This window comes from Ctenopharyngodon idella, chromosome 19, assembly GCF_019924925.1.
Source record: "Ctenopharyngodon idella isolate HZGC_01 chromosome 19, HZGC01, whole genome shotgun sequence".
NCBI lineage: Eukaryota > Metazoa > Chordata > Actinopteri > Cypriniformes > Xenocyprididae > Ctenopharyngodon > Ctenopharyngodon idella.
The window spans coordinates 11,591,375-11,603,714 of NC_067238.1; the positions used below are offsets into that span (position 1 = coordinate 11,591,375).

Here is a 12,340-nt window from a genome sequence, read left to right on the forward strand (position 1 = left end):
TATAACACTTAATTTTAGCATTTACTCTTCCTTTCGAGTGCCATGGGCAAAGCATGCTGGGAAATAGAAATCCCATCCCAGTTTCAGTTAAACTTAAGTTCGTCTAAATTAAAAGAAATAAGTTCATAAAACTCAAAACAATGATACAGTTCATTTTACATAAAATATGTAAGTTCTGTGAACTCGAAAGAAAAAGAAAGAGCTAAATACTCATAAAAGTTATTTGACTGAACTAATTTGTTTAATTTAAGTTTGTCCTACTCAAACCAATTAAGTATTTTGAGCGTTAGGGTTTACAGTGTACTCCAATAATTTTTGTTTTATTTACAACTTCGAAAAAGTTTTTTTTACAGCATACGTACTACTACACATAATCAAGAACATAATTTGAAGTTGGTGGCATAATTATCTAAAAACATAACAATTAGACGCTAACAGTTCTATAAATGTTACATTCGTCTTATCCAGATTATTTAAAGCTAAAACTGTCTCCTTTTGTCATTGCCTGTATTGCTTAACATTCTGTTGAACATCACTGATGAAAATGGTGAATCGGAGATGTCATTGGCTGATTTGGTCCTTCCTGTCATCCCCTCATATTACATGGGGGACGGGGAGTTCCCTCGACTGCTCAAACCCTTACTGTGCCCCTTTCCAAATGAACAGGTGATCATAGTCTTAGTTTGTTGCCTGGGGCGACAGGATCGGCCACTATTAAACAAACCGGTCTCACTAATGAAGGGGTGGATGGGTTTAGTTTGGCATTTACACTCTCTTTGTAACTCACAACCTCTCACACACATATACAAACGCATGTACGTGCCCCAAGCACATGCATGTCCCCATGTATGCACACAGAGCTTAGTTAGGCAACTGGACTGCTGTGTTGCACCACATGAGAAGGTGTGTGAGAGAGAGATGGCTGTGCATGTGTAAAGCCAGGAAAGAGAGATCGAGCGAGAGAACTTGCGTGTGCCCTCTCTCCCTCAGTCCGTGCCACCCCAGGGTGGGAATGCTAAGACAGACAGGCGGTTTATTTTTGGGTCAGTGACAGTGTGTCAATGGCCGCAGATGCGTCGCAAAGGAAGGCTCTGAGATACCAGCAGACCGTGGTCAGTCACCATCTCTGTCTCTCTCTCTCTATCTCCCTCACCCTTTCTTCTTTCTAGTTACTCTTTAGACAGTTGTGATTTGCTGTTCTTCTGTCATTTTAAATCTTATGATGTCAAAGATGTTGCACAATCTGTGCATGACTTGTATATTTCTATCTGTACTGACTGAGTCACTATGCTGCTGCAGAACTCGCGGGAAAGTGCAGCTGTTTACTCAATCTCTCATTTATCTGAGGAGGTCTGTACTACCTCTTTTTGTTCTTTGAATAAGTTTGCTGTGCAACTTTTTCTTTAAGACAAAAACCCAGTCCATAGTGTGACTCTAAATAGGAGGTTAAATAAAAATGAGAGATTCTTCGATTATGGAAATTTTCTGTCGCCTAGAATGACTCTACAAATTTGTTTGTTTTTTCATAATCATTCTAGTTTTAAAGTGTAGGTCATAATAATTTAACATGTATGTTTAAAGTCTCTTTTTATCACTTTTTCTTAATTTCTGTTTTGAGCATAACTTTTCAATTCAGGGAAAGTCTATTTTGCATTTATTCTAACAGGTAAAAAAAAAAAAAAAAAAAAAAAGGTTGACCAAAACCATAGTCAGAGATTTATTCCAGGACGTGTGATAATTGTTTTAACATGATACATAGAAGAAGTACTTCGTCACCCAAATTGCATAAACTGCAAGTGTGGGGCGGTATAATTATTTAATGTTTTTGAAAGAAGTCTCTTATGCTCAGTAAGGCTTCATTTATTTGATACTGTAAAAACAGTAAAATTGTGAAATTACAATTTAAAATAACTGTTTTCAATTTTAAAATATTTTAAAATATAATTTATTCCTGTGATGGCAAAGCTGAATTTTCAGCATCATTACTCCAGTCTTCAGTGTCACATGATCCTTCAGAAATCGTCATGCTGATATGCTGACTTGCTGCTCAAGAAACATTTCTTATTATTATCCATGTTGAAAACAGCTCTGTCATGACAACTCTCGGAGTGTTTGGCATGGTAATGGATATGATATGTTGATATGTTTGGTCTTGGAATAGATCTGCTACGCTTCTGCTGCTGCTGTTGTTTATTGCTGCTGCTGCTGCTGCTGCTGCTGCAGACCAAGTACATGACTTGCTACTGCCAATAAATACACAACACGCTGCTGTGAGCAAGTAAGACATGCTGCTGCTATACAAAATAGCATACATTAATTACCCATAACAGATCTATACAGGTGGAGCTGGGTAGGAGCGGATCTAGAAAAATTTTATAGGGTACCAAGGGGGTGGTATAAGGACTGTGAGGGCTGGCAACACCAAAGCATTCAGTCATCTATATTTTAAGAGTTTGGTTCCAAAACGCGATAAACGCCATTTTTTTAAAAACTGAGTTTCCGCCAAAATCAGTATTGTACCTGGTCGGTATTGAAAAGTCATTTATTAATTTTACTCAAAATGTGAAATCCGCCGTGTTATTCTGTCATGTTTTCTCTCTTTCTTTCCAAAACGCGACAAACGCCATTCTCCCTTCTCTGCAGAATGCAATATATCCGCTCAACCAATCACAGCGCACCATTCCACGCACTGTAAACAGTAATGGCGATGCTCTGAATCCTAGTTTTCCTTATCTGCTTTGTACTTTGGGATCAACAAAAACAGAAAAATGAATAATTTTGACGGCATTGATGAACCTGTGGTGGTTCCTGCGGTGGGGAAGAAACGCAAGTCATCGAAATGTAATCATTTACGTGAAGAGATTAAGAAGATGAGGCACTCGAATCGGGAGGAGGAAAAATGCTGGCTGTTGCTTGTTCCACGACAGCATCAAACTTCTGTCACGGTCCCCAAAACTGAATCATGAACAGTTTTTAAAAGCCATTTTTAATACCAGTGTACTCGGCAAATGTTTTTATTTTAACCGTGCGGTGGCGCCAGATACTCTTTAATCAGTAATGACAAACAGAGACATAATTAATTTATAACATTAACAAGATGACTCGTTGAATTCATTTTGGGAGCGACGACTGAATGTATTTTTAGTCGAATGCCTGTATATAAGATTAGTATTGACAAAGTTCAGAGGCTGTCATATATGTGAATTAACTTACTTTGTTGTGTATTTTCAATATGAAAAATAACTTTTATATTGATGGATTAATTGCATTTTTAAAAAAACGTGTCATGGACTTATTGCATTTTGGGGGGAAAATTATCCATTTTTATAATAAACCTTTGAAAATCAAAATCTCGATTCGAATTTTTAATGTTTTTATAACCAAAAGATGCTATGTGAAAGTCTGAAACAGAAAAGAGTGGTTCCCTTTCATGGGAACATCGACGCTGCGTCGATACGCATTAGGTGATCCCAATGCGTATCGACGCAGCGCCTCGTTCCCTATGCAGGGAACCAGGGTTACAGACGTAACCTGAGACGTTCCCTTTCATGGGAACATCGACGCTGCGTCGATACACCTTGGGATCACCTAATGCGTATCAACGCAGCGTCTCGCTCCCTATTCAGGGAACCAGGGTTACAGACGTAACCCGAGATGTTTTCATCTTGCCGCTTTCTTGGTAAAGAAAACACATTTTTACTCAAATTAATCAAAATGGATTTATAGCGTTGTGGAACCAAACTCTTCATTTAATCATCTATACTATTTCAACTATACTATAATTAAAAATAAAATATAGTCGCAAGCAGCAATCATCAGGGTCCAAGCACCAATGGCCCCTGTGGATGATTAGCAATCCAAATGAAATTAATCTTATGATGTGGTTTTTACAGCAAAGTCCAACTTGAATTTTTATTGAAAGTTAGGGTTTGATGAAACACACAGGTGTCAAAAAGGCCAGCTGACTTAACTGAAACTGAAAGAGAACACACTGTTAGTGTTAGATTAAATAAGAAGTCATATATACCCCTCTTAAAATGTTTACTGTCATAAGGCATGTGATCATAATATGTGTGGTGTAAGTGTGGACTCGTATTCAACATTTAAATTTAGATGAATCACATGTCATAGGATGTCAGGTCAATTTCAAATTAATGTGAAGATATAATTTGCGACTCCAAACTTTATCTGAAGCATTTATCTTAAGGCCCTTTCTCCTTTTTTTCTATAATATGTGTAGCTAGCAGTTTAAAGTAAGTGTTTGTTTTATTATTCATACGTCAATGGTAAATAAGTGTTTTATAGAGATTTTATAATGTATATTATCTTGAAAAAGACAAAATTGTCTTTAATCATTTAATCATGTCTGACAACTTGAAAATATGTTTTATTAGGGTCTATAAAAGTTAAACATTTAATGATCTATAAGCATTTCACAGGTATGTACACTAATTGTTTTATAAAACTATGCTGTCAGTACAACATATTATACAAATGAACTAGATCAATGCATTTATTTCCATTCAAAGTGATGGAAACAGTGATGAAACATTAGGCTTGAAATATATTCCTTATCCTGTGGCTTCCCTTTCATCTTAGAGTTGAAATGGCTGATAGTTTAGAAATTCCAGTTAGCTCCATAAATTTATTAGGAGTCCAATTCACCTTTGGTGCTTGGGCCCCTAATAACAAAATATCAATATCCAGGGCACCAAGACACTGTCTATTAAACACATCAACACATTCTAAATGTCTCTGAGCTTGCTAGAGTAGGTCTGTCATTAAGAGATAGAGGCAGGCTACTTGGATTATATATAAATAAGTTTTAGTGCATCAAGTTTAAAGGGTTAGTTCACCCCAGAATGAAAATTCTGTCATTACTTACTCACCCTCATGTCATTTCACACCCGTAACACTTTCGTTCATCTTCGGAAGACAAATGAAGATCTTTTTGATGACAAAATGCTGTCAGATTTCCCTCTATAGACTGCCTTTTTTAACTACCACTTTGACGCTTCAAAAACTTCATAAAGAGATCGGAAAACGAATCCATATGAATCGAGCAGTTTAGTCCAAAATTTCTGAAGAGAATCGATCACTTGTTATGATCAAAAAAATTTAATTTAGGCTTTTACTCGCATGTAAACATTGAACAGCGAACATAAGCAGAAGCTCAACCTAACTTAAATAATGCACAAGAACGAAACTGAGACTCAAGACTTCTTTACAGATGTGTGAAATATCTATGTGGGCATTATGGAAGGTCACCCAGAACACCGCAGGTCAAAATAAACAATGAGAAGCATTGTGGAAAATAATACTATATATAAATAAAGAAGAAGCAGTTAATTTGTTTTTTAATTCGGCTACACTGGTATTTGATTCGTCAAAAAGAACACTGCTTACATTTATGTTTTATACTGGGATAAATCTGGGGTGGCAATGCTTTTTTCTTAGGGTGGCATTTGCCACCCCATGCCACCCCGTTAGATCCGCCCCTGGAGCTGGGGACGGTGGAGGGTTTTTGAAGCGCGCTCACTGCTATGAGCAGCGAGCTCATTGGCTACTGATACAGCAGGAACCAATAAGCTGTGCCCTATTGAGTATGACATGATTGCAAGCAGATTGAGTTAAAGGGATAGTTATCACCCAAAAATGAAAATTATCCCATATTTACTCACCCTCAAGCCATCCTAGGTGTATGGCTTTCTTTTTTCAGCAAACACAATCAGAGTTATATTAACCCCTTATGCGCTGTTTATTTTGAATGTACGCTCAGGATGTTGGGGTCTCCAGAGTCTAGTGATTACAGTTAATAAAGTTAAAAATATGGATATTTTTCTTTAAAAAAATGCATTGCTTCGCTTCAGAAGGCCTTTAGTAACCTCCTGGAGCCGTATTGATTACTTTTATGATGGATGGATGTGCTTTTTTAGGCTTCAAAATCTCGGGTATCATTCACTCCCATTATAAACCTTGGAAGAGCAAGGATATTTTTAATATAACTCTGATTGTGTTTGGCTGAAAGAAGAAAGTCATATACACCTAGGATGGCTAGAAGGTGATTAAATTATGGGATACCACTTGAACCTATCAGCCTGTGCCATCTAGAGTTTCATGAGAGAACTTTGTATTTGTGCTGCCTTGATACTTTTTTAAAGACTGTTTGATTAATAGAAAATTCAAAAGAACAATATTTATTTGAAATAGAAATCTTTTGTATAAATGTCTTTACTGTCACATCTTTGCTGAATAAATATGTTAATTACTGACCCCAAACTTTTGAATGGTAGTGTAAGTGGAAACCCAATCATAAATTATAAATGTATCCCTTAAACCCAGCCTGTCATAGGAGAGCATCAGTGTGGTTAGACTGTATTATAAACAAGGTAGTATTGCTTTCTTATGCATGCAGTTGAGGTCATCTTTTATGAGTCATGTCATTTTGATTTATTGAGCAGTATGTAACATTGATTAAATGAGAAAACATGTGTAAATGTTCTATCAATAAGCATATTTTGGGTTATGGGTCACCTAGAGAGTAGGCTACTTCACACTGACAGTGTTTTGCAGCAACAAATAACTCAAAGTTATTCGTTTTTGTTTGATCACTTGATTTCTGAGAGTTCAACTTTATGTAAATAAGCAGAGAATCTATGCAGCGACAACTAGTAGGATTGTAGACTTTGATCACGTGATATAATTGGATACTACGGTAGAAATGGCTGCTGTAGCGATCAACATCACAGAAACTTCTCAAGCTGTTTATTCGCAGACAGTGCAAACAGGGCTTTAGCTGTATTTTGTTATGTGCTTTTTATTTTTAATTTCTGTTTAGCTTTAAATTATTTTTATTTCTGTTTTGGTTTCAGTACTTCACCTTTAAAGTTATGTATTTGTCATGTATTTGTACAAGTTTTTCATCTCATATTTATATTTTATTTCAATTACTGGAAATAATTTTTAATAGTTTTAGTTTTAGTTAAAAATAACAACACTTCTCGTTTCACACATGCGGTCATTTTATTTTATTTTATTATTTTATTTTGCGTTGTATTGTTGAAGTGTACATTTAGTAAAGTTACTGAATGAAAGAGTCTCAACAGAATGGCCCGGCATATTGGGATATGTTGACAAGTGTGGTCATCACAGCATGGGAAGAACGTCTATTTTAGAAGACCTTCAACAGAATTACATATGACTTTACATAACATCATGTGACGACACCACGACAATTGCCTTGATAGCCTTCCCATACAGCCATCAGCATGACCTAAAGCACAGCAGAATTCCACCAAACACCCCTTCCAACACGTTTTAGCTTGAGCACATTAGCACTTTCTGATAGGAATTACTTATTTGTAGATCTGTTCTCAGAATTTTTTATTAAATTGATAAAATCATGTATTAACATACATGAATGTGTGAGCTGCACACATTGCCTCAGCACTACATTTGCTGTTAGTGTTTCAGCACTAGTTAGCATGACAGTGTTGTCTGATAATAGGTTTCCAACATTTCCTTGGGAGTCCTTGATGAACAAATTGGAAGAAAGAAAGATCCACATAGAGGTGTGTGGGGAAGTGTGGCTGTGATCATTGGGTCACACCAAAGCTATTATTAACCCGCCGGCTAGTATTACAGGCCCTGGATAGAAAGGGGGTAGTTCCAATCTATGGCGGACAGGGGGTCGGAGGGGGGGTGTAGAAGCCTGTAGGTGTAGAAGCAGACTGGGAAGGAGGGGGTGAAATATGGAGAAAGCAAGGGATTACATGTACGGTGGGAACGGGTGAAAGTAACTGGATAGATGCATGGAATGAGAGTGAAAGAGATGTGTTATGAGGAAGAGAGATATATGATAAACCTATCATCTACATGCCCATTCCAAAGCTGAAAGTGAGCGCTTTAATTCAATAGAACCTCAAATAGTAACAAATACAGACACAAGTTTGATATTCTCTGGAAAATAATAAACCACAAAGGAATGGTTTTAAGCCAGTAGCTCATAGCTATTTCTAAAGTCACAAATGAGATCTCTTTAATGTCTCAGTTGTCTCTCCTAGATAGCAGTAAGGTTAAATGGAGATTTAAATGGAGACCGATTTTGAACTGCATGAAACGAGTCGTTTGGAATACCAGTCTTACTTCCTAAATGAACCTACTGTAGTTGTAGCTGAGGCCTGAAGGCGTTTGGTTTGTGTTTTCGAACATGTTGAGAATGCTGTTTTCTGCACTGTGAAAGCAAATCCACTTTACAAGCACATCCAAAGCATGAGGACTCAGGCTCGAATTGATTTGGTAAAACCCACGCTATCGTTACTGTTCATATCACTGTATATAAAAGTGCTTGAGGAAGCCTCTAGAGCTGTAATTCAGATATGGTAATGGGTGTTTCATTTCCGACACACGCTGTCAGCGGTAAAAAGACATTAACATTAGAGGTGCTGCAGTGTTGGCCAGAAAGTGTCCCATTTTCAGTTTCTAGCATAGATGACAAGTTCTGCATGTTTTCAGCTTTATTCGGTTCAACCTTCATCTTGTTTTTTATAAATATATTTGATCAAGTTATTCTCAAGTTAGATGACTGAAATCTAACTTTTATTGTTTAATCATTACATTTCTAAAATGAGATTCATTCATCAGCCGTAGATTTAGCATGTGGAAAAACTATATTTGCTGCTGTCAGCAAAGACATGGTTCTGTTGCATTAAAATTACTGTGTATGAGACATTGCATAAGCATAAATGAATAAACTGAACTAAAACAGCCACAGACATTTCTTAACTTGCTCATTAACGTTTCTGTCAGATCCACATTTACTTCTTTACATCTTCACTTCCTTACTGCAAATAGCGTTTATTAGGCCATAAGTCGACATTACAAATGACATTACATTACAAGTTGAAGTTGGCCCTTGTGTGTAAAAGTGTGTAAAAGTTGTTTCATACTAGGTTAAAAGCTTTTAAATAAATTAATCATAACAGCATCATTATGTTCACATGCACGCAGGTTCAGCCTACATTATATCCCAATCTAATTTTCTGTCTTCATCATTAGGATTTTTGTTAAATAGTTTATAGAATAACTGATGAGATTTACAAATTAAAATCATTTAATAGATTTAAGCGAGAGTTGTTTTTTTGTTTTGTTTTTTCAGGAACACGTGTGTGTATGTGTGTGTGTGGCTCAGGTATACCCTACGTTATGGGGACAAAATGTTCCCACAAAGATAATAATAAATAATAATTTGTTACATTTATACAGCACTTTTCTGGGTACTCAAAGCACTTTACATGGAAGGGGGACTCTCCTCAACCATCACCAATGTGCAGCATCCACCTGGATGATGCGACGGCAGCCATATTGTGCCAGAACGCCCGCCACACACCAGTTTATTGGTGGAGGGGAGACACAGTGATGAAGCCAATCAGTATATGGGGATGATTAGGAGGCCATGATGGACAGAGGCCAATGGGCAAATTCGGCCAGGATGTCGGGGTTACACCCCTACTCTTTTCAAAGGACATACTGGGATTTTGTAACGACCACAGAGAGTCAGGACCTCGGTTTAACATCTCATCCAAAGGACGACAATATCTGAAATCCTTGATGACAGTCCTTGGTGACATTTTTTGGTCCCCACGAGTAAAACAGCTTATAGATCATACGAAGTGTTTTTTTGAAAATGTAAAAATGCAGGTTTTCTGTGATGGGTAGGGTTAGGGGATATAATATACAGTTTGTACAGTATAAAAACATCACTTCTATGAAATGTCCCCATAAAACATGAAAACCCAACGTGTGTGTGTGTGCGTGCGTGCGTGCAGGTGCGTGGTGGGAATGAAGATACGAGAAATGTGTTTTCCAGATGTCTGGATCTTATCCGGATGGTTATAAATTTAAATGTAGACTACTGTTCTTCCGCCAGTGGACTTACTCGAAGCATGTCAAGAAGATTTTCCTCTATTTTTGGACTCCCTCTCCTCTGTCACCTTTCGGGTGCATCATGTTGTTTTGAAGATGAGGGTGACATTATTTTTTTCCCCAAAGAAAAAATTTAATATGTGACCACACTGATGAGGAATATTAAAAGCGATATTAAAAGCATGTACAAATAATTCTCAAATGTACTTTGGACAAATTTGAAAGGATAACACAGTGGTTTGTCTTGCGTATCTGCACTGAAGAGGTTGTATGTTGTAGAAGGAAATAATCTGACCTGGTTTTATTTATATTAATATTACTATTACTATTAAATTTTGGGTGAACTATACCTTTAACTATATAAACTATATTAACCCTGCTGAAAGCTTGTAGGTCCAAACCTTGCATGGTGCAGTCTGTGAGATATCAATATAGTGACACTTTAGGTTGATCCAGGGGGATTATCCGTGTAAGTTGCTTCGGATATATCTGTATGCTATTTATCTACTGATCTCTTGGGTAACAAAACCTGTTATTTCTTCTGTGATCAGCTATATGGAGAGTACAGAGAGCACCCTGGTGGGTCCCAGCGGAGAGAAGCCACTCGCCTTCTGATGGAGAGACAGCGAAAAAAGCATGGATATCACCACCATGGACATCACTACCATGGGCACCACCATCACAGCCACCATGGGCGGAGTCACAGCCGAAGTCGCCGTCACAGCCACCATCACCTGGAGATGGGGAGCATTCAAGACAGACAGGAGGAGGAACAGGGCCACACCTCCTCGTTCAAGAAACGACGCTCCTACTCCAAGTGCAGAGGTCAATAATAATGGGCCTTGCAAATGCATATATGAAATATGTTTGAGATATCGAATCTGATATGAACTGTAATGTTTTCCCAGACTGTGTGGCACGAGTACAGAAGTTCCTCATCTCTAAATTGGGAGAAGACTGGATCTTTCTGGTGTTGCTGGGTATTACCATGGCATTGGTTAGCTGGAGCATGGATTATGCTAGTGCCAAGAGTCTACAAGGTACTACACTACCCAGAATTCCCCACCTACCGCCTCCTTCTCATTTGCCTTATTCTTCTGTTGATGAATTTTGCTTATATGTTGTAGCTATTTAAAGTCAAATTTAATTTCCCTTATTTCTGTCTTCTATTTCAAGGGTTTTAAAATGGAGTTCGAGCACTTGCAAAAAATATATGTTTAGCAAAATATATTCGAATATACTTTTTTTTTTACACATTAATATTTCACAGTGTAAAATGGGTCTTTTTATATTATATTTTTTATTTATATAAATTATTTCTTAATTATATACACATATTTCTAAAATGGTAATATAATATTTATAATTAAAATGGGTATTTTTTCATATATATTCTATTTTTATGTATATATTTTTCATATGTTATTTATATTTTATTAAGGGGGTCTCTTGAAAGGAGATATTGTCCGAAGGTCAATGTTGAAACATTTGAAAACCCCTGTTCTATTTTTGCAAATGTTATATCCCATATACATTTGCGACTTTTCCATGTTTTCCCAATTCTCATTTCTAAAACTTGTCCACATGGCTTGCTTTTGTCTTCTTCTTCTATCTCACGTGCACCATCACTTCTGTCCTTCTCTGTGTTTCTCAGCCTATAAGTGGTTTTATGGGGAGTTGAGGGGAAACATCCCACTGCAGTACCTGGTCTGGGTTTTCTATCCCATGGTGCTCATCTTGTTTGCCTCCCTCTTCTGCCACCTGGTCGCTCCTCAGGCCATTGGTGTGTAGTCTCACTGTTCCCCTTTTTTTTACTTTTATATTTTGTTTATTATTTTTCAGACACATTCTGCTTTTTCTTTACATTTTTTTCTTTATATCCTATTTATAGATCTTTTAGCTTTACCCAGAGTTTAAAATTATGTTTTTGCCTCATCTGTTGAAACTAAAACAAATAGTTTTGTTTCTATAATAAAGGAATAATTTAGTTGTTTTCCACCTTTTTGTGGCAAATGGCACTTCTCACAATGCCTGTGTTCGAAAATCATACTTAGTTCTTTACTACATTAGGTGCTTGGTGAGTTAATTTTGGATTTTGCCTCTTTATATAATCTCAGTTTTCCATTAAGGTGTCTACATACACTGTGTCCGTGTCTTAGAAGCAGCTTTACTGTATTCTGTGCCCCTCAAACATACCAGCCACATATTTTCCTTTTCTTCAACCACTGTAACTGCTTCACACTGTTTACTACTCAACAATGCCACCTGCTGGTTTATCCAATCCAATCACTTTAACAACACCTTCCAGATCATTTATTCCCAACCATGGGTGCTTATGCAGGTTACAGGGAGTGATTTTCTCTAATCTTGTAAAACTGAAACTTGTAAATGTAGGGCATTGCTAGCTCTGAACAGA

The 12,340-nt window shown here is 37.1% G+C and overlaps 1 protein-coding gene across 2 annotated transcripts in view; it reads left to right on the forward strand.

Annotated features, from left to right (window-relative positions):
* The first annotated feature begins 952 nt into the window (after positions 1 to 952).
* Positions 953 to 12,340, forward strand: part of clcn1a (chloride channel, voltage-sensitive 1a) — a 29,114-nt gene continuing 17,726 nt past the window's right edge. For both annotated transcript variants that reach the window (XM_051873775.1, XM_051873776.1), the window contains exons 1-4: positions 953 to 1,112; positions 10,476 to 10,749; positions 10,833 to 10,964; positions 11,579 to 11,707. In XM_051873775.1, the coding sequence (XP_051729735.1) occupies positions 1,062 to 1,112; positions 10,476 to 10,749; positions 10,833 to 10,964; positions 11,579 to 11,707 (586 nt within the window). In that variant the 5' untranslated portion in view covers positions 953 to 1,061. The remainder of the gene's footprint in view (positions 1,113 to 10,475; positions 10,750 to 10,832; positions 10,965 to 11,578; positions 11,708 to 12,340) is intronic.